Here is a 27,252-nt window from a genome sequence, read left to right as displayed (position 1 = left end):
TTGTCATTCATGTTGTCATTTGGGCCTTTGACCAGCTGGCATGCCCTGGCTTGCCACTTGAGGTGTAAGTGATAAAGACAAGGCAGGGCATTTATTCTGACTAATGTGCAATCTTTGCCTTTGGAACCATAGACCTAGTCTGACGGGAGATTTCCCACATTAGCTCATTGTATTTTGTCTTCTGCCCATAACTTGTCTTTTGACTTTCCAAGCTCCTGTATTTCCCTGGAGGGAAGAGGGAGAAGGGACTTTTTTGCTCCAAGTTTGATCATTCACTCCATGTCCTGGTCCACTCAGCCACTGCCTCACTTTTTATTTTGCATTTTACAAAGGAGATTTCCACTAAGCCTGCAGTGGAAACAGCTTCTTTTTTTTTTTTTTAATTTTTTTTTATTTTTTTAAATTTATTTATTTTTTTCTGACTCACTACTGTCCTCACTGATCTGGGCTCATGATTTTTATCCCATTCTTCTTCTTTGGAGAGTGGATTTTCTTGGGTTGAGAGTTCCCAGTTCCCTCTTTCCTCCTGGGTCCACTCCCAAGTCTTGTGCTGAGTAGGACTACTTAGAGAAGTTGAAACCCTTATCTTTGCTTGGAGCAGTCAGCTGTCTTAAAATGACAAGTCAAAAAGGCAGGGGCAGTATAGCATAATATTTAAGAACATGGACTTAGGAGCCAGCCTGCTGATGTTTTAAATCCCAGCTTGCACTTACTAGCTGTCTGATCTCAGGCGAGTTGCCTAACCTCTCTCTGCCTCAATTTTCTCATCTGTGAGATGGGACTAATCACAGGACCTGCTTGAGAAGGTTCTTGTGAAGATTCCGAGTTGGTGGATAGAATGTTTAGAATGGCACTCAGTACATACTGAGGACTCAAGCATTAGATCTGACTCTCCACTCAGCCTGCTTTCTTCTCTCCTCTAATTTTCCACTGGGGACCCCTAGGCAAAGCTGAAGGAGAAATGACCCTGGGTTCCATGAGAGTTAAAAAGAAAGTTCTCAAACATTATATGTTAATAAAAAATAAATAAAATAAAATTTGCAAAGAAGGGGAGGGGGGGAAGAAGAAGGTTCTCAGCAGCATGGGAAGGATACCTTTTCTCAAATAAGGACACACCGTAAAGTGTTGCTGCATTTCAAAATGGCCCAGCCTCAAATTTACTTTGAGGCCCCGCTCTTAAAGCTTGATTTTGGGTTGTGGCAACTCCTACCTGCTCTCTGCTCACCTCTTAAAAGGGATCTGTTGGGCATCTGTCTTCGGCTTAGGTCGTGATTCTTGGGTCTTGGGATCGAGCCCCTCATCAGGCTCCCTGCTCAGTGGAGAGCCTGCTTCTCCCTCTCCCTCTGCTGCTCCCTGCTGCTTGTGTTCTCACTCTCTCTCTCTCATATTTCCTTTTTAAGGATCTGAGTAGGGCCACTGTGTGGCTTAGTCATTAAGCATCTGCCTTTGGCTCAAGTCATGATCCCACGGTTGCTGGGATCAAGCCCCACATCGGGCTCCCTGCTCAGCAGGAAGCTTGCTTCTCCCTCTCCCACTCACCCTGCTTGTGTTCCCTCTCTCCTTGTCTCTTTCTCTGTCAAATAAATAAAAATCTTTTTTTTTTTAAAGTATCTGAATAATACGTGAAGGTGAATCTTTTTTTTTTTCCCTTCTCCACTAGTTCTACAGAGGGTTGGAGTGATGGTTTACAGGTTGCCTAGATCATGATCTGAGGGCTTCCCTGAGGAAGGGACAGCCATAGCTGCCTTTTGCTGGGGAACTGGAGGTTCAGTAAGAAGAGATTTTTGCCTATGAGCCAGCTGGAGGGGCCAGGACCAAACATTCTGCTCTGGCCTGATCCATCTTCCTCAGCAGCCTCCCATGGCGACATTTTCCTTATTTTTACATGAAACAGTGGTTAACATCACATTTGTAAGCCAATCCCCTAAAAGAGCAAAGGACAAGCTCAAGATCTTGAAGCTCCCACCCAGCGCTTCCAATGATACAGCTCACCTGTAGGGGAAAATCCCCCTACACTTGCTTACTTACATGTCCTGCTTATCTGTTGTGACAGTGCTGCCCTCTGCTGTCACCTCCGGATAGAGGAACCATTTCAAACACAGCCAGTTGGTGTATGAATTGAGAATTTACTTATCTTGGAAGACTTTGGAGAGTAGCGCAGGGGACCAGATTGCGAAAAGACTTTCACCCCCCAGCCCATTGCCCAGGACTTGTCCCCAGTCCCTGCCTAGCTTCATATGCTCCTCCAGTGCTACTTAAAGCAGAGACTTGCTTAGGGAAACTATTACACAGCCCCACAAAGGGGCCTGGGAATGTCCCAGAATTGGTGAATCTCACCCACCTCAGAGTCCTATACCTAGAACCGTGGGGAACCATTTCTGCCTTTTATCAGGCCCCAGTTTCGGCCGACTAGGAGACTTTTCTCTTGACCTCCATCCGTGCCCTGGCTCAAGTTCACTCGCACATGTCCCTTTGCTCCCGGCGCTGGATCAGCTCTTGGTTGCTCAGCAGGTAGTCATCAATGAATGTGAAGATTTCCTCGGGGGTGACAGGTTCCATGTAGCGTTCCCGGTCAATTCCCTGCTTGTCAATCAATACCATGTTGAAGTAGGAGGGAGTGAGGCGCTGAAATTGCCTAGAGAGAGGAGCCCACAAAGTGTGAGTGAGACCTTCTCTGGGCTTCATCCCACCACACTCTACCCATGGACTAATTCATTCCCTACCTGATCTCTTGTCCCCACCCTGTCTCCTACCTCAAGCCCCTTTGTTTTTTCTCTGTTCCAACCCTAGTCTTGCTGTTCCTTTGCATCTAACTCTGCTACACCATCCCTTCCTTACCCCAGATGGAGCAACTGTCAGGCTATGCTTCCCTCATAGGCCCCTTTAAGCAGGACTATCACATATACGATGTGAGCTGCACAGAATAACTCCAGGGAGCACCAGTCATATGTACTATGATGCAACTAGTGTTTTCTAGAGTTGGACTGGGCATAACTGGCACAACCATACATGGCAGCCCTGAGATTGATTAATATTACCTGGTCAGCTCTTCTATTTGGAGATGCAAGTTTGTAGTCTCCTTCCTCTGTGTGTTTCCCAGGCTCTCCCCTACCTGGGACTGAATCTTTCTGTCCCCACTGCAACAGCCTGAGAGGCAGGTATCGTTTATAGAGAACAGCAAGCAATGATAGCTTTATTGGCACTGAGTGTACATGCAGGCATCGGAGGGGTGATAATGGATACATGATGAGAATAGTCCATTTCTACAACCTGTCCCCAATAGTCTTCTCTTCGCCCAGGGTCCAGAGGTGTGTGATTCAGATTTTAGTGTCTAAAAAGATGCCTTTTGCTCCTTTGGAGACTGAAGACAAAGAGATGAGGCCATGAGACAACAGAATCAGAGGCTTCTCTGAGTCATGTTTGGGTCTGTATCTCAGCCCTGGCTGTGATTCAGAGTCACCTGAGGTGCCTTTTGAAAGCACCCTCCTGGGTCACCTGGGTGGCTCAGTCGTTAACGTCTGCCTTCAGCTCGGGTCATGATCCCAGGGTGCTGGGATCGAGCCCTGTGTCAGGCTCTCAGGGAGCCTGCTTCTCCCTCTCCCTCTGCCCACTGCTCCCGCTGCTTATCTTCCTTCCCTTGCTGTCTCTCTGTGTCAAATAGAGTCTTTTTAAAAAAATTAAATAACAAATAAAAGCACAGTCCTGAGGTAGTTTGGGGTGGAGCCTGGTCATCAGTGTTTTACACTCTCCCCTCTGCCCATTTGATTTTAATATTCTACCACTCTCTGGTTTTATCTATCGCATCCAAAGAGTTCAAACACAAGGCATGCCTCAAGAGGGTAGTGTCTGTTGCTTCTCCTCCAACCCTCCCATTACCAGCGTCCTGCCTGGAGTTTCTGTCCCCTCCCCTTCCCTGTGGCCTCCAGCCTGGACCTGAGCTCCTCGATGATGTTGGCTGACAGCTGTTGCTCCCGGATGCGCCCCACCTCCTGAGGTGGCCGCCCCACCAGTTCGATCATGGTCACGTGGCGCTGGTCCAGTCCACAGGTGGATTGCTGGGAGAGAAGCGAAGGTTTGATGGAATAGGTCCTTAGACTCAAACCCAAGGCTACTTAGCTGATTGTTCCTGGGACCACCCTGAGTCAGTGTAGGAAAGGAGGGGCTTCTCCCCCAACCATCATACCGTGGGGTTCAACTGCCTCTTTCCTCTGTCATTCCCAGCTCATTTGCCCTAACAGTATCTCTTTTGTCCCAGTGAAATGTACCAAACCTGTCACACCATGCGGTGTAGAAAAGCGAAATGTAATTGATACATTGCAGGAACATAATCTCTCCTTGTTTAGTACTGAATTGGCTTTACCCAACCAACATGGGCTCTTAACAGATGTCTGTGGTGATGTGATTATAATGGTTATTGTTTATTGAACACACATACCTAATGCTTTGCAGGAATCAGTGAATCCTTACAACACCCCTAATGAGGTGGTATCATTCCCGTTCTGTAGGGATCACAGTAACTTGCCCAAATTTGCATGACAGTAAGATGCTGAGCCAAGACTCAAACTGAGGGCTGATACTGCTTGCCCAAGTGTATGCTCCTTACCACTAGGCTGCATAGCCAGGGCCTTCTCTCAGTCTCCAACAGTTCTTCAAATAAGGGCCGGTGCTCTTTTCATTACCTTTTGTTGCCTTCCTCACACTGGGCAGGACACCCTATAACCCTATCCTGGCTCTTTGTCTTGCAGGGTCACCTTTGAGCCAGTTACCCAGAGCAAGGTTTAAAGCAACAGTGAACACTCTGGGGCACCCAACCCCTTATTTAATCTTTGAGCTACTCCTCTAGTCCTGAACCTCAGAATCACTGTCCTTACTGGCTGCTTCCAGTTCCTGCTCTTGCTTTCTGTTCAAGCTGAGGTAATGTCTTTGTCCGCCCTTTTTGGGGGGTGGGGAGAGATTGCTGGAGGCATTAGGCCGGTTTTGGTATGGACACCCAGGGTCATCCCTTTGATAGAGCTGCTGCCATCATGAGCCTCTGAATATTGACTTAACAACTTCTAAGATTTAACCTTTAGAAATCCCCCTAAACAGCATCTTCTCTTACCTGGGTGTCTAGACCCTTGTAGCTTCTCAGAGCTGTTTCTCTTGGTTCCAGCTCCTGAGAGCTGTTTCTCTTGGGTCTCTTGGTCCCATTAGTACTCCATGAATTCTCTTCAAGAACCTTTTTATAAGACCCAATGAGTATATCTATTGTGTCTTATCTATCGCTCCCTCCTGCACAAATGGCTTTGGCTAGGTAACGCTTAGTAATGGAGTGGGCTTAGGGGATAAGTAAAGGAGCTAAGCCCTAATTAGGAGGTGGGTCTCACCTGCAGCATTGAAATCTGCATTTTATAATATCGGTTGGAGGGATCAGGAGCTGAGATGATGAGGAGTCGCTGTTTCTCATAGAACTGATCCAGAAGGCCAGCAGCAGAGTTGACATTGACATTAATCTTCATAGCTAGGGCAAGAGCATATGGGCAGTTCAGAGTACAGCCTTTCCTTCATTCTAGCACAGGTAACAACACCTTGAGGAGTTGCAGTCTTTCAAGTTAACTCTTTTTGGTTGTTTCTGCCTTTCCTCCTCCAAAGTAACCCTGATCAGTATGTCCACCCTGCCCGTCGCCCCCCCCAACAGCTTTCACTCACGGGCACAGATGGGTGGTGATCCTGACCACTGGCGGCTGGACTGGCAGACCCGGGAGGAGGTTCCTTGGCGTTCATAACCTCCATCACAGTGATATTCACAGGTGGCACCATAGTTGTCCCCTGCCGAGGTGCAGGTGAGGTAGCCATGCTGTGGTGGTTTTAGAGTTGGGCAGCGTCTCACTGTCAGGGAGGGGTTTATGTTAGGGGCTATGGTATCTCTTTTAGGAACAAAAGGTTAAGAGGGTGCCCATGCTGTGTTTTCTAGATCAGGAGACCGAGGAGGATCAGAATGAATGGCTTCTCTGTGTTTTCAGTGGCCAAGGGTGGAGCCAGAATTTTCCTCCTAAGGAATTAAAGCTGAAATGTACACAAAGGTGTTCATAAAATCTGGAGGTGCAGGGGAGTATACGCATTATCATAAAAAAGAGTATCCATCTGTAAAAAAAAAAAGTTTGTTTTCAGACCTTATAGACACCCTGCACAAAGATGACCATCTTGCATAATGAATTTTTAGTATCAATAATAAATTGGAGAAGACTTGAATATCCATCAGTGGTAGAAGTGTTAAGCAAGTCAAAATATATTCTTAGAAGTAGATTAATAGGGGCGCCTGAGTGGCTCAGTTGGTTAAGCGTCTGCCTTCTGCTCATGTCATGATCCCAGAGTCCTGGGATTGAGCCCTGCATCTGACTCCCTGCTTGGAAGGGAGTCTGCTTCTCCCTTTGCCTGATGCTCCCCATGCTTGTGCTTTCTCTCTCTCTCTCACTCTCATTATATCTCAAATAAATAAAATCTTTTTTTAAAAAAGAAGTAGGTTAATATGTTCTCACTGAAAATATTTCTGAAGAATTTTTAAAAAGCATGAGAAAACTACCTGTGTTGTAATGAAAGTGAAAAAGAGGGATCTAAGATTGGGTTTACAGTATGAGTTCAACTCTCTAGTTTTTTTAAAGTCTATGTAGATAAAAGACTGGTAGGAAAATCCCAAAAGATTAACAAAAATTGCCTCCGGATGATGGGGCAATAGATTCTTTCCCCCTTTGTATATTTATTTCCAAAATGTTCAACGATGAGCATGAATTATTTTTATAACAACAACAACAACAACAACAACAACAAAATCAAAACAATACAACACAACCCAAAGAGAAAGAATCAGGCTGCCATCACCAACCACCAATTTCAGCAGAGGTCAAAGACTGAGAATGAAGCCTCATTAGATTTGATAATTAGAAGACTAAGAAAAGAAATACAGAGTATCTTCATGAATTTTATCGAGATTTAGAATGAGACAGTCTTACTGGGCAATCAGGGTTTCTGAAGCGTGTAAACACATGTAATGCAGCTTCCTGAATGACTCTGTGTAAGTGAACTTGTTTTTTTCCCTCTCCCAATATCAAAGAGTCATCTGTTTCAGGCACAGAGGGGAGAGGGTTGTGGTGGGCATGGAAAGAGTCAGGGTGGAGCAGGCATAATGAACAATGTAGAGATGGAAGACTTCTTTCTGACCTTGTACTTTCACAATGAACTTGCAGCTGGCTCGGTTATAGGCTCGATCGTAGGCAGTGTATCGAATCACATGCTCTCCTTCGGGAAAGTGAGAACCAGGCTCAGGGCCACGAAGTGTCACCCTGCATGGGACCGGGTAAGAGAGCCATTAAGGAAACAGACTCTTAGAACTGGGGTCTGGGGCACATCATTACGGTGGCATCAGCCTGTGAAGTGTGGTGTGGGCAGCCCGAGAAACCACTGGGAGGTATAAGCGGAATCCGTTCCTCACCTGGTGATGGTACCATCAGCAGAATCTTTGACCAAGGGTGGGTCCCAATACACCCGAGCTGTCAGTTTCTCTGGCTCTGCCATCTTCTCCCGTGAGTGGGGACAACGGATCTTGGGGGGATCTAGGTCTGCCAGGGTCAGAAATCAAGTGCTGACTCATGGGCCCCCTACCTTCCCTGGAGGGAACCCATAGAAGCAATACCTCCCCACTGGGTAGGTAAGAGACACACCGCGGTTCAAGACGCTCAGTGCAACTGGGAGAGGAAGCCCAGCACCAGGGGGAAGTGACCACTTTGTTGAGTTTGTGCCAGTGTGCCACCCTCACAGCAAGTGGCAATGCCTCTGTGGTGAGAATTCCCCATCATCTGATGCTATAATGCCAGGGTGGCTCTTTGCCGCAGGACACATGGGAGCCACCACCATTTACCTACACATACGGGCTCGCCTCCACTCCATTGCCCATCTTCCATGCAGATTCGGCTGCGATCACCTTCCAAGTGGTAGCCACTGGCACAGCTGTAGTCACAACGGGAGTCAAGAAGCACCCCATTTGTGCAGGTGTAAGTGCCACTAGTGATGAATGGCAGCGCGTGGCATCTCATCTCTAAGGGAGGACCAAGTGGCAAGCTCAGTGGCCTATGGGACTATCTGGAGGTGATGCCTGGGCATCTAGCACAGGCATAATCATATCAGAGGCAGCAGAAAGTACAAAAAACCCTACCCCAACCTGTCCTTACATACTTGTGCCCAGCTGCCTTTTAATTTTCATATCCTAAAACACAGCAATACTCTTGGAGGTCGGGGGTGTCTTGAAGAAGTGAATTACTTGTTAAAGTGCATGGACTTCTGAATCACACCCAAGTTTGGATCCCAGCTCCACCTCTTACTAGCTCTGTGACTTGAGCAAATTACCTTATCTCTCTCTGTGTCTCAGTGCTTTCACCAGTAAAATACGGATATTCCATAAGATTGTTGTGCAGGCTAAAAGAGACAATGCATATAAACCTCTGGACTCATTTAGGGCCTCAGTAGCTGTTTTCCGAACTTGTTCCTCAAATCCTAGATGTTCTTTAGCAAATGCAAAGCTCCCCTTTGAGTATAATTTTGCGGTTACAACAGCACCCCTCAGCTGAGGCTCACTTTCATGTGGAAGCAGGCTCATCTTATATCTGGGTGAGAATACAGGTCACACCAGTGCCTGGAGGGCCAGACTTGGTGGTATTTGATTAAAGAGGAATCCTTGGGCTTTAGACACCACATGTGCTAAAAGTGTAGACTGAATCTGTGAATTGCTTGTGAGCCTGACTGTGAGTTTGCCTAAGTCTAGTTGGAGATACCTGACACTTGAGAGAAGTAGGCAAGTCACACTTTAGGTTATCTAACTTCTAGCTCTGCATATGTTCGGTTATTGGAACTTTGAATAAAAATTCTATGTAATCTATGTTTGTTTGGCTTCTAGACCAAATGAGAATTGAAGATGAATGCCTTTTATGTTTTCTAATAACCTCTATTTAAAGACCTATGGAAGGGTGACTTTCTTGAAATCAGGGCTAAGGACAAAGGTTTGTCTTTTTGGATAAATTTTTATTCCTATTATTATATGACAGTGAAAATGACCCAAGGTATTTGCCCTTTTCTCTCTAAAGGGGAAGGACAAAGACAGATTCAGGGTTCAAACATAGTAATTAACTCATTCCAAGCACCTGGAAATATGGGTGTCTCCATTCTTTTAACTAATTTTATGTTCATTTATAGGCATATTGTTTTAATTTTGCAAGCCCAATTCAAGTTCATTTTGGAAATGAATGGATATACGTCCAAAGCCATATTACTTACAATCACCTAAAAGCATGTGGCAGCTTCTTTCTTTCTGGCTATCAAGCCTCCCTTTTCTCCGCAGCATCTTCTCTGACCAATGCCATCTCTCTCTAAATGCTCACAGCCATACATCCACTTATACCATATTCATGTGCACACATTTGTGTTTCTACCCCATTCGTCGGTAAGCAGCCTGGGAGTAACCAAGGAAATGAGCAAGCTCTTGAAGAGACCAATGCAGGGTCCTCCACCCATGGTGGTTCTACGAATGGTATTCAGCGATGGACATACAGATAGACAAAGTTCAGCTGCTAAACATGGGTATGTTGTGGAGCTTGAATAAGAGGCAGGGATTTGGGAGCTGAAGGGGACATGATTTAGAGTGTATGTATTAGTGTTTCCACATTATAGCCTTAGGGATTCTTCTTGACTTTCAGAAGAAAATGAAGAATAGCAGATGTCTCATGCCTTCACTGCCAAGGCCTTCTAAGGCCTTAGGGCAGAAAGTATAACAGTTCACCTTGAGTGAGAAAGAGTCCGAGACCACACACATCCTTGATAGCTCCAGAGAAAGGCCCAGGTTTACCCTAGGTCCCAGTCCTAAACTTTATATGTACTCCTGGACCCTCTGAGTCAGAAGGGCTGGTTGTTGCTTAACTGTCCGTATTGCTTGGGCAATAACCACAGGGAGAGAAAATGAACTAGAATGTTAAGATGGGGAAAGGGCCTGCAGGGCACCTGTGGAAAATTCTCAATTTGCATTTGACAGAGGGCATAGTGACATTTCCAAGCATATACCCTCAAGTGGCTGACTGGCTGGCTGACCTCCCCCACATACACATGTCCGTACATACACACACAGCACTTACGCCTGCAGTAGGCAGTTCCAGACCAACGGCGGCTCGGCAGGCATTGCACCGACTTTCGTCCGATCAGTCGAAAGCCGCGGTCGCAGGAGAGCTCACAACGAGTTCCCAGGCTGCTGTGATAATTTCCTCCCCTTGGAGAGTAGCATGTGGCTTCTCCATCCTGGATATTCAATGTATAACACCACCGGGGGACTGTAGCAATAGAAGAAAAGTAAGACTGAGGTCCAGTCATCAAGGCAGTATGGTATTGGTGAAAAGATAGACACATCAATCAGTGGAACTGGATAGAGAGCCCGGAAATAGATCCACATAGGTCTGTCTGCCAAAATGATTTTTGACAAAGGCGCAAAAGCAATTCAATGGAGGAAAGCCTTTTGGACAAATGGCGCTGGAGTCATTGAACTTCTATAAGGCAAACAAAATGAAACAAAACTTCGGCCTAAGTCTTATAACTTATACAAAAATTAACTCAAAGTGGATCATGGACCTAATTGTAAAAAATAAAATTATTAAACTTTGAGAAAAAAAAACATAGGAGAAAATGTCTGGAATCTAGAACTAGGCAAAGACATCTTAGACATGACACCAAGAACTTAATTCATAGAAGAAAAATCCACACCATGTAACCTTGTCAAAACTAAAAACTTGTGTTCTGTCAAAAGCACTGTGATAGACAGGAAAAAACACAAACTAGGAGAAAATATTTTCATTATTTGCAAATAACTGACATAGGACTAGTAGCTCGGTTATAAAAAGGACTATCAAAACTTAACAGTAAAAAAGCAAACAATCCAGTTAGAACAAGGGTAGAAAACATGAACAGACATGTCACTGAAGAGGTTATACTGATAAGCAAATAAGTACATGAAAAGATGTACAGCATCATTAGTCCGTAGAGAAATGCAAATTAAAACCACCACAAGACACCATTATACACCCATTAGGATGTCTAAATTAAAAAAAAAATACATCAAGTGTTGGTGAAGATGGAGAGAAACTGGAACTCTCATACGCTGCAAGGGCAAATACAAAACGATACTGCGACTTTGGAAAATATTTTGGTATTTCCTTATGAAGGTGAATACACACTTGCTGTGCACCTCTACAAGTCCACGTTATGTATTTACTCAAGTGAAATGAAAACCTGAGGGGGCGCCTGGGTCGCTCAGTCAGTTACGTGTCTGTCTTTGGCGCAGGTCATGATCCTGGGGTCCTGGAATCAAGCCCCACATCGGGCTCTCTGCTCAGTGGAGAGTCTGCTTCTCCCTCTCCTTCTGGTGCTCCCCCTGCTCATGCTCTCTCTCTCTCACTCTCACTCAAATAAATAAATAAATAAATAAAATCTTTTTTAAAAACCTGTGTTCATACAAAACACTGTATTCAAATATTTAAAATATCTCAATTCATACTTAACAAAATCTGGAAACAACTCAAATGTCTTGTGGCCGAATGGTTAAACTGACTGGTTTATCCATATAAGAAGGAAGGTCTGACGCACAGGACTACAAGGATGACCTGCCAAGGCAGGTTGCGAAGCAAAAGAAGCCGCATACCAAAATAAATAAGTCTGCATACCAAAATAAATAAATAAATAAAAATAAAAAAAAACTCTGCATCCCGTAAGATTCCATTTATATGACTTTCTGGCTTAGGCAAAATACAGGGACAGATCAGTGGTTGCCAGAGATCAGAAGAAAAGGTTGGGGATAACTTCGAAGGGGCAGCCCTGGCAAGTTTTTGAGCTGATGGAACCATGGTGGTTGTTACCTGACTATATGCATTCTTTGAAATTCATAGAACTGTACCCCCAAAAGAATGAATTTTATGGTATGTAAATTTAAAATGACTAAAAAAAAATAACATAAATATATAAACTAGAGAGAGGAAGGGAATGTGATACCAAAGAAGGCTGCTTAGGAATGAAAGTCAGATCCCAGTTTGGTACTGAGCACGAAAGGTAAAAGAGCCCTTAAATTATAAAGACATTAGAAAGATGCCTCATTTGTTACACAAAATAAATGACTCTTCAGTGGGTTCACATTTTTTAAAAGGTTTTATTTATTTATTTTGCCAGAGAGAAAGAGAGAGAGAGTGGAGAGAGAGAGCAAGCCCAAGCAGGGGAAGCAGCAGGCAGAGGGAGAAGCAGGCTCTGTGCTGAGCAGGGATGGAGCCCGATGCAGGACTCCATTCCAACATCCTGAGATCATGACCAGAGCCAAAGGCAGCTGCTTAAGCAACTGAGCCACCCTGGTGTCCCCAGTGGGTTCAGATTTTAAAGGAGCACATCTAAACAGGCAGACGGCCACATGCCTAGGGAGGCATATATTAGGATGACACAGATCTTTTAGCCCAGGGTTGGGAAGGCTAAAGCCCCAGAAAAGCTCATTTGGTTCCTGAATCCTGGGACAAAAAAGGGGGGGGAGGGGCTTTATTTATTTATTTATTTTTATTTATTTTTTTTTTGGGGGGGGAGGGGCTTTAAACAAAAGCACATCAGGAGCTAAAGGAACAGAGAGAGGCCAGGAACATCTGCCTGAGAGCAGCTGGCAAATAAGACAGATGACAGTGTGGAAAAACTGTCCTCTAAACAACAACACACTTGCGGCTTCCAGTACTAGTTTTTTTTTTTTTTTTAATATTTTATTTATTTATTTGACAGAGAGAGAGTAGGCAGATCACAAGTAGGCAGAGAGGCAGGTAGAGAGACAGGAGGAAGTAGGCTCCCCACTGAGCAGACAGCATGTGGGGCTCGATCCCAGGACCCTGAGATCATGACCTGAGCTGAAGGCAGAGGCTTAACCCACTGAGCCACCCAGGTGCCACCCCCCCCCCCCCGTGCTAGTTTTGAACCCAGGCCTGTGATACACGACTGCCATCTGGGGACCCCGTCTCCAAATTACAGCAAGTCTCTTCAGCACTATAGTTCCAGAGCTGTTGATTATGTCACCACACAACTACTCCACATGGGAGGCTGGGACCCAACAACCACTCCCATTCTCTTGCTCGCCTGTATTCTGCCAAGGAAAATACACATCAGATTGCAATGAATGGAACCAGCAAGCTCTGTAAAGGGAACTACGAAGTTCAGGATAAACGCTGAGATGGTAAAAGAGGGCCTCCTTATTGCAAGTTAAGTTCACATTTGCTGGCCCAGAGGAATCTTAGCATAAAGAAAACACATGGGAGGGCTGGAAAAGAGTAAAAACACTATTCCAATTTTGTTTTCACCCCAGCTTTATTAAGGGTGCAATCGACAAATAAAATGATATATATATATATATTAAGGTGTACAACATGCTGTTTTAATATACATATACATTGTGAAATGATCTCTGCAATCAAGTTGATGAACACATCCATAATTTCACAGTTACCATTTTTTTTCGTAGTGACCACCCTGAAGATGCAGTCTCCTAGCAAATTTCAATTACACAACACAGTATTATTATTCACTATGGTCACAGTGTTGTACACTAGATGCCCTGAAGGAGGAAGGCAACCTCTGGGACCATAGCCTGGTGAGGCTGATGGTGCTGACAGCAGTGGGTTCTAGAATATTTAAACATAGGCTTCTGACAGTTAGAAAGAGAAGTGGTTATCTCCAGGTGCCCTGAAGAGCAAGTAATTCCAGACGGACCTCATTTCCTTTTTGGGTAGGGTCACTAGACTGGTAGAGCAAGGTAAATGGGGGGCACATGACATGGAAATAAGGCACGTGACAATGCCTTTCAGGCTGCTGATGTGGATTAGATGTAAGACATATGTACAGGAGATGTGACAGTATGGCCGTGGAAATTTACAATCAGTTCAACAACTGTACCCAAAAAATGCTGATGGGAAACTGAAACTAAGGATGTGGCTAAAAATTGTATGGCAAAAATGTCCGGTAGGAAATGTGTTAGCCGTTACTGAGTAGCTACCATGTGCTGGGCACAATGCTTTACACATATATTTTTTTATTTTCACATCCATCATTTCATACAATTTGCAACAGCCCTGTGAGTTAGATAGGTGTTCGTCCCTGTTTTGCAGATGGGGAAGTAACTTGCCTGGAGTCCCTCGGCAAGTATGGGGCAGAGCTGGGATTCGAACCCAAGCTTTGTCTGGCTCTAAAGCCTATCTTTTTTTTCTAATCACAGTATCTGCCGCTGCAGTGCATTAGGCTGCTATTTGGAAGTATAAATTTACGTTTTTGAATAGGTAACATAGTCACATGATTTGAAACACAAAAAGTATAAAAACTTACACAGTGAAAAGTCTCCCTCCCAGCCCTGCTCCGAAGTCTACCCCCACTTAGTCCCCCCATAAAAAATCACTGTTGTTTCTTTATGCATATAAAGTATGTATTGCTCTAGATTCTTTTTACTGCCCTTAAATTTTTGGGAAAAAAAAGTTTTACTTATTTATTTGAGAGAGAGAGAGAGAGAGAGCAAGGGCATGAGCTGGGTAGGGGCAGAAGGAGAGGGAGAAACAGACTCTCCGCTGAGCAGGGAGCCCAAGGGAGAGCTCAGTCCCAGGACTCTGGGATCATGAACTGAGCTGAAGGCAGACTCTTTATAGACTGAGCCACCCAGGAGTCCCTACCCCCTTCCTTTTAACACATAGGGTAGTGCATTATGCTACTGTTCCCACCAATGCTTTCAAAAACAAACTTAATGTGTTTCAGAGACCTTTCCATATCACTACATAGCATGCATACAATTTATTTAAATGAAATAACATTTATAAAATACACAGCACAACAACTGGAACACAATATGTGTTTGTCCAGGGCGGAAATTGCTGGCAGGTAGAGGGGCTGGGACTTGAAACTCAGACCCATGTCCTCTTCTCTGTGCAGCTGTCCGCCTATCTCTTTTTGGGAATTAGAAGAAAACAAAGTGCTGACAACAGAGGTGAAAGGGCCTCATCTGTGATTTTCTTGAGATTACCCCAGCAGAGTTACCAGTTTTTCTAGGGCTGAAGCAATATACAGGAAAATTGGTGCCCCCGGAGAATGGTCGGTATACTTCAGACAAGGGTTTCTGACTCCATGCCAGGAGGCGGGATAAGGGAATGAAAGAAAGTTCAGGATTAGCCAAAATGGCACCAAACTACATGGTCAGCTGGCTCTAAAATCATGATCTGGTTTTTACTAGTTAACTTTTTCTTTCTTTAATCTTTTTTTTTTTTAAATGATGGGTTATGTTATGATGAAAGAGATGGAATGAGCGCGGTTTTGGAGTCCGACAGACCCACCTGGATCTCGATTCCCGCTCTGCCATCTCTGAGCTCTGCTGCTCTCTAAATTTACCTTCTCTGAGCTAAGTTTCCTGTTCTGTAAAATGGGGATACTAAACCGGTTTCCTAGGGCTTTTCTGAGAACCATATGAAATTGCCTGTGTAAAATATATCTAGCCCTGGGAATAGTTCCTAAATCAGTGTCTGGGTTTGAGCTGCCTGCTCATTTTGCTTCAAGCAACAAGACGTTGCTGCCAGACTTTTTTTTTTTAACAGAAAGTCCCACTCACTACAATTGCAGAGCCAGTGTGAAAATGCAAAGACCTTACAAGGGAGGCTGGGATCTTGGGCTGTATTTTCCCAGCCATCCCCAAGCCACTCAACAGTGATAACCTCACTCAGTTTTATGTCCTGAGATTAAGTTCCCAAAAAAGCCATGAGACACTTGATCCCAAGGCCAAAGGCCACCATGTCACTTACATTTTTCTAAGGAGCTTTATGACATTTAAAAATAACCAATGACGCAGGTTAATATTAATTGTAGGGCTGCCGGACCCCTGTTTGTTGCTTTTCCCCTTCAACTTCTCCCATTTACAGTTTCCTACAATCTGGGTTCTGTTTCCAGGATGGCAACCAACCAGTCAGCAAACATTTCTCAAGTACTACTTTTTAAATAGCTCTGCAGGGGTATCACACATGGCTTCTTCTGTTAACAGGTAATTATTTTGTTGAGGGTAACAAAAAAGTAAACCCAAGGGGCAGCACATAATGAATGCCAAATGAGTGGTCCACACAATAAATATTTATTACAGAGGAATTACATAGTAGGTACTCAGTAGATATTTATTGAATAAATGAGTGGAAGGAAATGAGGGAATGGATGAGGGAAAGCTCAGTGTGGGCTAAAGCCATCAGGGACCAGAGTAGAGTTCTCGTAATCTGGCTGAAGCATAGATTTCATGTGGGGAGAAAGAGTAATGAATTCTCAGCCTGGGCAGCTAGACTGAGGCCAAATTCTGTTAGAAATAGTCCCAGTGGGTACCACAAGCTAAGTGGATTAAGGGAAAAAAAAAAAGAAGTGGTCACAGCAGGCCTCTAGGTTTGGGGAAGGGGAAAACATGAGTCTGAGAAACTAGTTAGGAGGCAATTGTCATTATCCCTGTATGAGGTAATAAGAGTTTTAATCCCATGAGAAGAAATGATAGTTCTTGGTGAATGGTGAGAAGTGATGAGGAAAAGGGACTATTAAAAATGCCATTGATGAGAAAGGGGGAAACCTCTTAGACTGTTGGTGGGAATGCAAACTGGCATAGCCACTCTGGAAAACAGTATGGAGGTTCCTCAAAAACTTAAAAATAGAACTATCCTGTGATCCAGCAGTTGCATACTCGGTATTTGCCCAAAGGATATAAAAATACTAATTTAAAGGGACGCATGTACCTTGATGTTTATAGCTTCATTATCTACAATAGCCAAATTATGGAAAGAGCCCCATCAGCTGACAAATGGATAAAGAAGTTGTGGTGTGTATATACAATGGAATAGTACTCAGCCATCAAAAAAGGATGAAATCTTGCCATTTGCAACAATGTGGGTAGAGCTAGAGTGTATTATGCTAAGGAAATAACTCATTCAAAGAAAGACAAATACCACATGATTGCACTCATATGTGGAATTTAAGAAATGAAACAAACAGAGGCACAACAAAAAAAGACTCTTAACTATAGAGAACAAAATGAGAGTTGCCAGAGAGGAGGTGGGCGAGGGGGGTTCAGTTAAATGGGTGATGGGTGGTATGAGGGGCACTTGCTGTGGGACACCTGGATGGAATAGTCAGTTAAGTGTCCAGCTCTTGGTTTCAGCTCAGGTCATCATCTCAGGGTTGAGGGATCTAGCCCCTCGTCCGGTCCTGTGCTCACTATGGAGTCTGCTTGAGATTCTCTGTCCCTCTCCCTCTGTCCCTTCCACTTGCGTGTGTGCTCTCTCTCTCTTTAAAATAATAAATAAATCTTTAAAAAGAAAAAAAAAGAAGGGTACTTGTGATGAGCACCGAGTGTTGTATATTAGTGATGAGTCACTGAGTCCTACTGCTGGATCTGATATTACAATATATGTTAAATAACTGGAATTTATTTTATTTTATTTTTTGAGAGAGAGAGAGAAAGAGCATGGGTGGGGGGGTAGGAGCAGAGTGAGAGGGAGAGAGAGAATCTTACGCAGGCTTCATGCCCAGTGTGGAGCCCAATGTGGGGCTTAAACTCATGACCCTGAGATCATGACCTGAGCTGAAATCAAGAGTTGGATGCTTAGAGGTGCCTGGATGGCTCAGTCAGTTAAACGTCTGCCTTTGGCTCAGGTTATGATCCCAGAGTCCTGGGATTGAGTTCTGCATTGGGATTCCTGCTCATTGGAGAGGCTGCTTCTCCCTCTTCCTCTGCCTGCGGTTCTGCCTACTTGTGCTCTCTATCTCTCCATCAATTAAATAAATAAATCTTTAAAGAAAATAAAAAATAAAAAGAGAGGCTTAACTGACTGAGCTACCCAGGCACCCTAACTAACTACTGGAATTTAAATAAAAACTTGAAACAAAAATGCCATTGAGTCTTTTTTTTTTTTAGAACAATGGCATTATTATCAAAAGCCAGAAGGTCAGTGGTTGAGCTTTTTTCAGGGAAGATGAAAGAATTTAGTTTTAGATAACTTTAGATGGAAGTTTCCAGTAGCAGTTGGAGATCTTATCTGGGAACTCAGGAGACATGTCAGGGTTGTATAAAGTTCAGATCCATGCCTCATTGTCTCTTGTCACCTCTAGAGAGCCTATCTCCTTTCTTAGCTTGAGCTATGACCAGAAGAGTGAAATGGCATGGAGCCCAAGTATGTGGGGTGGGGGATGGTAAGAAGAGAGGGTTTTGCTCATTGCTGCCAAGATACTAGAGAGATTGAAGTTTCAGAAAGGGCCATATGATCTAGGCATTGGAGAGAATTGTGATCTTCAAGGAATGTTGTTTCTGCATGGTATTTGTGGGTGAGTGGGAAACAGACCTCACAGAGTTTAGGAGTTAGTGGAAGCAAAGGCAACAAAGCAGTGGGTGTGGACAATTTGGCAGCAAGAAGATAGGTAGAAGGTAGCTAGAAGAAGCATAGAGAAACCCAAAGCTCTGATCATTTCTTGAGAAACTATTTTCTCAAGTAGCTTTCCTACCATTTACCTTCTTCTTGCCAAGTATAATGTTTGAAATACACTCACTTTTTCTCTGCAATATTTGACAAGTAGATAGCTCATTCTTTTCCCTTTCCTTAAAACTCTCTTCTCATGTGGCTTCTGTAATATGATAACTACTACCTGGATCTCCTTCTACAGGGCTGACTTCTAACTATCTTTTTCCCTTGTTGGCTTCTCTTCTCCTACTCACATCTGTAAATGTCCTCCTAGGCTCTGATTTTTGGCCCTCTGGTCTCGCAGACAGTTTATCCGTCTAAGCTCCATCTTCCTACTTCCCACTGCCTATAGGGTACCTTCCTCAAACTAATTTTCCTTTCTAACTTTGTCTTTCTGAGAGGGGTCTTACAGGTTTCCCAGGTATTCAGAATAGATGCTTTCAGGTATCTGTTTGTTTCTTAGCCTCTTGGTACATCACATCTGAATCAAACCTTGTCATCTCTTTCCTTGAAACATCTCTGGGGTTCATCCTTACTCTCCATTTCTTAGCCACTACCCTCAATCATCTCTGACCACTGTTATGATTACTGATTAAGGTAATGAAGAGTCTCCCTGACCCAGGATCTCCCCTTCCTGAACCCTTACTTCTGTACACAATAACAAGGTCGATATTCTGAAATTATCATTACCACGCCCCCGTGCAAAGACATATGACAGCTCTTTATAACTCCAAGTACAACAGCTAAACTCTTCTGCCTGGCTTGCAAAGCATAGAAACAAAGAATCTTAGAAATGGAAGAGATACTAGATATCACCTGGTCTAACTTGCTTTCTCATGTAGGAGTCCCTCCCTATTCAGCATTCTTCACAGATAGTTCTCTGCCTGACCTAAGAGAGGTCCTTAGATCATGGAGCCTTTCCTAATTTTTGTCTTACTCTTTATACTCAATTTTATTTTTTCCTACTTCCTCCACATCCCACCTCCTCCATTTAGGCTGGTTTCTTCTTAGCTCCTTCCCCCGTTTTGTTCTTACCTCTCTATCTGTGGCCAACTGTTTCACCAAATGCCCTCCCCTCCTTTCTCCAATTCTCAAAATTCACACACCATTCAAGGCCTAATCTAAACATCATCTTTCATGATTCTCCCCCTGACTTCTTTTTCTTACCTCTTATTGCATTTACTGCTGCCACATAGTTTCACACTTACTTGCCCTACATGTGCTAATTTTATTGCTCTCTCACCCATCCCCCACTCCCACCCTGCCCCCGGCAAAACGTAAGCTCCTTGAGGAGGACAAAACCTTACCTTAGATTTTGTATCATCCACAAGCTTACCCTGCACAGGACTAGGCATACAGTAGGTATTCAGTCAATACTTAATAATATATGGGTAACCTTAGTGCTAAAGAGTTAAGGTTATACAGCAAATCAGTAATCAAGTTCATGATTGGAAATCATGGCCCCTGATTCCCTGAGCAGCAGTTTTGGTACATGTGAGCAAAGCTGGGTGAGGATGCTTCAGGGAGGGTCCAGGCCTGAGAAGCAGGGAGGTTTTACCTCGGTAGTCTAGGGCAGGGGCCCGTGGGACCTCTTCAGCATATACTTCATTGTAGCTTTCATCTGGGTAGTAGCCTGAACCTATAATGAAGAAGAAAATACCAAGATGACACACTAAAATCTAGCTCAAGTCCTTCCCAACCTTTCCCCCTATCCAACGTGGTCCCTTCCTGAGGACATGGCACTCCATGGGGGAGTCATCCAGGTGGATATTTAGTGGGGAAAATTTTGCCTTGTAAGGCTGCAGAACTATTGTACATAAATCTCAACATCCCAGGTGCATAGAAGGAGAACTCATGTTCGGGGGTTAGGGAGTGACTTACTGGTAGCACAAGAAGCTTCCATTCAAAAGAAAAAAAAAATGAACTTCTTGACTATCCATCAGTCCCACCAGTGGAGACTATAACAGACCCATTTACTTGATGCAGCATACATGGTCTTGGTGAGCTACTGATGACCAAGCTCTGAAGATGGCCTGTTATTCCAGGTAGGAGGAGAAAAATAATCTGAGTAAGAGTCTTCCACTAGTGACAGGCCTGCTCATATTCCTCAGAGAGAAACAATTCCTCAATCTCCCACTAGCCCATAGGGCACCACCTTTTTGCCATTTGGTTGTCATTGCCAGGGGTAGCATGACAAACAGAAAGAGGGTTCAAAAGGCAAGAGGGAATGAGTGTAGTTTCATGTCTCCAGCAGTTTGTCCTGGTTTGGAGCAAAAGGAAGGCAGAGTCCTTTGGAGAAATGTCCTGTTCCTCTAATCAGCAGAAGCTTTAGCAGGGAGCTGCTGAGCTAGGAGATCATTCCCAATCCAGCCCCATTCTGTTAAGTGGCCCAGTCCCTGGTGGAGGCAGGTCTGCAGCTGTCTGGAAGACTAAACAGTGTGTTCCACCAGACGACAGGAAATCATTCATGAATACAAACTGATTGGAATACAACTTAGTCCTTTCCGGAGTGAAGTTTCCGGAAGTTTTCTTTCCACCCTCTCTGAGCCCTTATGCATGCCTAGGAGTACAGCAGCCGGCCATGCCAGAGTCAGAAAGCAATTCCTCATTTCCAGGAGAGGTATGCTTTCAGGACAGGGTTGGGTTTTAGTGCTGGAGCTCTTTGGCCCGTGTAAACACTCAGACCACAAGCTGGTCTGCCTCTGGAGGAGGAGGCACGCCCACCCATGCCCCCCACACGAAAGGGTGGAGCAGAGCGCTATATGATGACGCTCCTCCATTCCCCACAAGCCCGGACTGGGGGGTAGAGGGTGTTGGGAAACCATTCCAACCTGACGAACAAGGGAATAAATCAAACTGAATGTTTGCCTTATGAAATCATGTCTTCATTGGTTTGCCCTCATTCCAGAGGAAAGAGTTCATTTTTTTCCTTTCCCTTTATTATTATTATTTTTTTCTGTTTTCCCAGTTAGGTTCCTTTCTTGGCTTTCCTTTGTTTCTCCTTAGGCCTCCTCTCCCTTTTCTCTCTCTTCCCACATGGGAGGGTTCTTTGTGGGGCAATGAATTCTTGTCAGCTGTTTCAGTTTAGTATAGCCTCAGAGCCTTACAGCTTCTGTAAACAGGAGACCAGATGTGTGGGATTCCATAAAGCATTAGCCCCAGCACTCTGGTTCCGAGTTTGCTTGTGAAGGAATGCCCAGCAGAGAGGAAGCCTCTCTCCTGCAGCAACAACAGCAGGAGCAACACTACTGCTCACATCACTTGGCACTTCCTTAAAGCTCAGCACATCCTTGTACTCTGTGTTCAGTCCATTACATATGTTATCATATTATGTCACCCTAACATTTCAGTTATGTAGACACTGCTATTGTTCTCTGATATACAGATGAAGACACAGGCTCAGAGAAGTTAAGGGAGCAGCCCAATTTCTCCAAGCTAGGAAGCAGCAGAGTGGGCTTTCCGGCTCAGGCCAGGGTGGTTTGATCCCCTGATACCAAACTCAGATACTCCACTAAAGATGGCAGTAAGAGAACGCTTTGGACGATATCCAGCAGAGGAAAAAAAAAAAAACAACCCAAAAATCTTTCTTGCAATCCAAGCTTTTTGTTCTGTGTATGGGATCAAAGGCCACAAAGCAATTTGGATCATTCCAGAATTACAGGGGCTGTGGGCAAGCTGAGGGGAAGATTCAGTCAGATAATTACAGTCTCCAGCAGGGTGCAGAGGTAGCTAGACCAGGGCCAACTTTGCATCGCGATGGGAATGGGCTTAGGCCCCCTTACCACTTGAAGCCTTTCCATTTACCTCTCTTTGCCTGTCTTGGGGTATTTTATTTTGCCAGTTAAGATACTGAGATGAGAGATAAGAAAATAGAGGGGCACACTCCCGACATTGTTCCATCTGCTTAACCCTTTTCAGCACTGGGGAAGAGTTCAGGCAGCATTCCTCAGTTCCTTTCCATCAATCAGAGATTACTGTGTGGTCTTTTACTGGGTCCTTTCAAATTTCATAGTACTGTCAGACCCTCTAAGTACTGCCCTTCAAAAAGGTATGGTGGGGGGCGCCTGGGTGGCTCAGTGGGTTAAAGCCTCTGCCTTCGGCTCAGGTCATGATCTCAGGGTCCTGGGATCGAGCCCCGCATCGGGCTCTCTGCTCCGCAGGGAGCCTGCTTCCTCCTCTCTCTCTGCCTGCCTCTCTGCCTAGTTGTGATTTCTCTATGTCAAATAAATAAAATATTAAAAAAAAACCCAAAAAGGTATGGTGGGAAACATAACTAATAGTTGGAAACTATTTTAAGATCCACACTGATGCTTGGGTTATAGCCACAAATATAGTCTTACTTCCTGAACTGCACAGATATGCCAATCCACACTTTATAACTCACTGCTCACTTCATTAATATTCTTAACCTTTCCCAACACCTGCTGATTATTCCTGGATCCTTTTTCTAATTATCCCTGAATCCATACTTGGCTGCTTTCTTTGTGTCATTCCTGCCGAATCAACCCTGGCGATCAATGGGGTGACAGATGTCGCAGCCAGATCGCCCTCACATCCTCCTTGTGTCATTCCTATTGGAGGACAAAACTCTAGCTTTTCAATAAACAACGTTGAATGAAGAGAGAATGGTCAATAGATAGCTGTTGAATGAATGAATGAACAAATGAGTTTAGACAGCTAAGTTTAGCAAGTTTACACAACTTTACAGCAAGTTTAGACAGCTGAGCTAGCGATGTAGGGGAGGATTATCAAAAAATTTCTGAATTTCTCTCATCATGAAGCCTCCTAAGAACAGAAGAAGGCCGAGTAAGTAGGTTTGTAGGGCTCTCAGAGACCTCACCAACCTGGGCTCATCAGAAGGAGCCTCATGATTGTTGTGGAAGTGGAGAGTGCCCGCTTTGCAAACAGCCCTTTGAAAGTCTCACATAAGTCTAAATTTTTTGTTTGTTTGTTTGTTTTAAACTTCTCTGTCCTCAAGACTCCAGTAGCTCAGGCTTCCACTCTGGAAAATGTAAAGGCCTTTGTACTCCATGAGTTTTCTTACAGGTGTCCCAAATTGGGCTTCAAGCCATCTAATCTCCACTCCCTAGTCCTATGGTCTTTGGCTGGATTTCCGTCTTACATACTTGAACTGAAGCTAGGGGGAGATTGGCGAGGACAGCTGCACATATTATCTCCTGGAGACTTAGGGGGTCCTTTCACCCCAAACGGTGTGTACTCTGCCAAGGGCTTGACTTGAATTTCTTCATCTCAATGTCAGCCCTTGTGCTTCACCCCCTACAAAGCCCAGTTAAGCCAAAGAGGAGAAGAAGTTTGCATATTTGTTTGAAAGCTTGATGCAGCTGCTCCAGACAAACAGAGCTACTGCCAAAAGCCTCCACCAGGAGCTAAGGGCATGTGGAAAATTTCAGCTGCAGGGACTGTGGCTGTGATTGAAGCAGTTTGTTATTTACTCATCTCTGGATATTTTCCTAACTCTATTGGTTGGGTCTGACTCCTTCCCCTACTCCTCCCAGCCCCCATGAGGGCAGACACTGTAGGCCACAGAATATTCTTAGCACTTGGAATGCCAGTTGGGCCCCAACAAAAACCTCTGTCTGCCACCTCATTATCCTTCCTTCACTTCTCCCCCTCCCCCTTTCCCTCTCCTCACTGAGTCTGTTCTCTTCAGCTCCCTATGTTTTTAGGGCAAAAGGATGACACATTCAGGAATCCAGAAAACTCTATACCTTCTGAAGTAAGGAATAAGCCAGTAGGGACCGGAGAATTACTGTTTAAGAGACTGTGATCTGTATTGTCACTAACACCTTTGACAGAAAGGGACTATAAAAATCTTGTCCTATAAGTGAGGTCTGGGGGAGAGAGAGGGAGGGAGAGACTGAGGTGGGGGGGGTGGGGAAGGAGAGAGAGAGAAAGGAAGCTGAGTGCAGAAGCAGGTGAGATAATGGCCTCAAAGGCCATGTTGTCCAACCCTCTCATGTTTGTGTCAATGCAGCCTGTTTTTAAATATCTCTTGTTTGCCTCAAAAGGCTCCCTTGGTAGCCAGTTGCAATGATTAACTTTCTTTGTTGTTGCAAACAATAATTCTTCATTTAATTTAAGTGTCTCTTATTGCAGTCTAACTCTCCCTTTTCCAAGACTTAGTCTAGGTCCTGCCTTCCTTCGAAGTAATGGGCAACAGGTCCTAAAACTTACCTGCATACCATGTTGGTGTCACTGCTGGAGTGAGGAAGAGCAGGAGAGATAGAGCTCCACTTTGGGTTAGTTGACCAGCCATCTTTGAAAGGAGTTGGGATGAGGGGAGGTTAGGGAGGTAAGAAATATAGATATGTGTCCAGAAGTACCAAGGAAAAGGAAAATATCTTTCAGAAATCAGCCATCAGTGAACTTCCAAAAGTGAGAAGTAGCAGAAATGCAGGATCTGTGAGGAAGAAGAGAAAATGTTGAATTATTCAATGCTTGTTTTATTGTCCCCCTTGTAAGGATCTTCCATCTTGCACAATAACAAAACTCTATTTGTCATTTCTGACCTCTTTTCCTCCCAAGAGGGGGATGACATAAAACAATCAATTCTCAATTAATCCTAGTGAGATCAGATGCAAATGTTCCATTGTCCAAGTTATAAAGAGGGACATGGAGGAATCAAGATCGGGAAAGGGCCAACATAAAGTCATATAGAACCTAGAGGGAATCCTGTGATCGAAAAGCTACCAGCTGATGGTTTCATCCATTTAACTAGTATTTCCTAACCACTAATCTGGGAAAGCATTAGTTTGTATGGACTAAGAGCTTGAAATCTGGAGTTACATAGATCTGTGTATGTATCCAATTCTGACCATATTAGCTGTGGGGTCTTGAAATCTTCCTTAACTTCTCTGAGCCTCAATTTCCTCATCTATAAAATGGGAATAATAATAGTATCTATCTTACAGAAGAGATTATTGCCTGGTATATAGGGAAGCAATAAATATATATTAGATATTATTATACCCAATTTTGTATTAGGACTAGATATTTCCTTTCTCTAGTCTCTCAAGTATGAACCATGGCCTGGCTCTTTTTTTGGCTTTGGGTTTTGAGACTTAGTGGCTTATGGCTTTCCAGTCTAGCCTAACCTTCTAGTTTTACTCTGCCGAGCCAGCAGGAAGTCAGTGAGGTTGGAAAGAACCTACTGAGGTACGTGAGGAGAGGGTGAGTAAGCTCCAGTTGCCCTCTCACTTCCTGTCCTGTCCTCACTCTAATGGGATGAATTTTGTGGTTCCCAGTAAACAAATACTTCATATAAGACAGTATTAAACTTGCTGCCCATTAGTATAAACTGGCCACTGAACTTTTCAGCAAGCACTGATTCACCCACACGCTCTCAATGAAATGCCATGCTCAGGGGAGGAGTCAGTCCCAGAAAAGGAGATACAAAAAGATGGCAGATTCTGGCCAGAGTCCTTAAGGGACAAGAGAAGTCCAAGAAAGGCAAAAATTCATTTTCCAATTCATTGCTACTTGGCTTCAGATTTTGTCCAGAGACTGGCAAGGAAGCAAAAAAAAAAAAAAAAAAAAAATTGAGAACAAGCGAGGGAGGCAAGGAAAGTGGAAAGGTGTGGGAAGGAAGCTAGAAAGAAAAGAAAATTTGCCAGGGTTGAAGGCAAGAGATAAACGCAGAGTGAGGGAACAAAAGGACAAGAAAAGTGAGATGAAGGAGAGATTCAGGAAAATGAACAACTAGGTAAACTAATCACTAGCCCCTCTCACAGATGCATCCTCAATCCAATTCCTTGGTTCTGGAGCAGGGGCTGTCCTTTTCAGACCCACTGCTCTGCATCTGTGAAGGTTTCCTTGCCTTCCTCCTCCCTGGATCTGAGACTGATACTGAAAACCTGACTCAAGGAGTCAGCCACCCCTGCTGCGGGCCGGGAAGGTAGTGGGGACCTGTATCTGCAGCCAGGTCATAGCTCAAATGGCAAGCAGCATATGATCCAGTTTCATAAAAGAACCCTCCCCCCACCAGCCATGTTGCTCATGTCCTGGGTCTCATTACTCCCCATAGTTGTGAAATGAGGTAGTATATAGCATGAAGGGTTAAGCAGCAGATCTTACCTGTTTTATATGTTTTGGTGCTCTCTTTCTTTCCCCTTCTTTTTCTCCTTCCTCTCTGCTCCTCACATCAGTCGGAAAAACTTCTATTTTAACATTCCTAGAATGAGTGGCTCTTGGTCTGTCCGGGCCTCCAGGATTCTGTTAACACTGCCCAGATGTGAGGACATCCGCATCTGCCAAAAGTTTCCTTAAAGCTATATTATCCCCAAAGCTATAAGCTATTCCTCCCTCGGAGAAGGGTTTTAGAGAGGTAAGGGAGAAAGAACACAAAGATTAGAGGCACACAGTCCGTCTGCCACAAAACAGGGGGAAAGTGTGAATGGTGCTGGCCCAGCGCCCGTGAGTATAGTGATGACTAACAGAGGCTGGCTGAAGGGCCTCCAGAGATGGGGTGGTACTGAAGAAACCTTCTTCTTATGACTCAGCATGACATCAGGATTGAATGAAAAGGAATTTCGAAAAATCCAAGGAGAGGGGCAGATTGTAGCTGACTTTGACATTCCCCAGAGATTTCCCCAGTAACTCCTCAGCACTTCCCAACGCGGAGTTGCCTTGCCATCCATATATACAGGGTCAAACACACTTGGAGACCCTCTCACGGATAATATAACGTCTATGGACTTCA

General features: G+C 44.3%; 1 protein-coding gene across 1 annotated transcript; it reads right to left on the bottom strand.

Annotated features, from left to right (window-relative positions):
• Window positions 1–2,144: 2,144 nt before the first annotated feature.
• Window positions 2,145–26,897, bottom strand: SRPX2 (sushi repeat containing protein X-linked 2). The gene is made up of 11 exons (XM_045995624.1): window positions 26,628–26,897; window positions 24,729–24,954; window positions 20,092–20,172; window positions 10,155–10,346; window positions 7,895–8,071; window positions 7,469–7,595; window positions 7,198–7,319; window positions 5,689–5,868; window positions 5,367–5,500; window positions 3,934–4,055; window positions 2,145–2,635 (listed from the first exon to the last, which is right to left on the bottom strand). Exons 2-11 carry the CDS (start codon window positions 24,808–24,810, stop codon window positions 2,455–2,457), a joined length of 1,398 nt encoding a protein of 465 aa, XP_045851580.1. The 5' UTR covers window positions 24,811–24,954; window positions 26,628–26,897; the 3' UTR covers window positions 2,145–2,454.
• Window positions 26,898–27,252: the final 355 nt, after the last annotated feature.

The sequence above is a fragment of the Meles meles genome, chromosome X (assembly GCF_922984935.1).
Source record: "Meles meles chromosome X, mMelMel3.1 paternal haplotype, whole genome shotgun sequence".
In the NCBI taxonomy this organism is placed as follows: Eukaryota; Metazoa; Chordata; class Mammalia; order Carnivora; family Mustelidae; genus Meles; species Meles meles.
The sequence above is the reverse complement of the archived record's forward strand: the minus strand, read 5'-3'. Positions and strand labels throughout refer to the sequence as shown.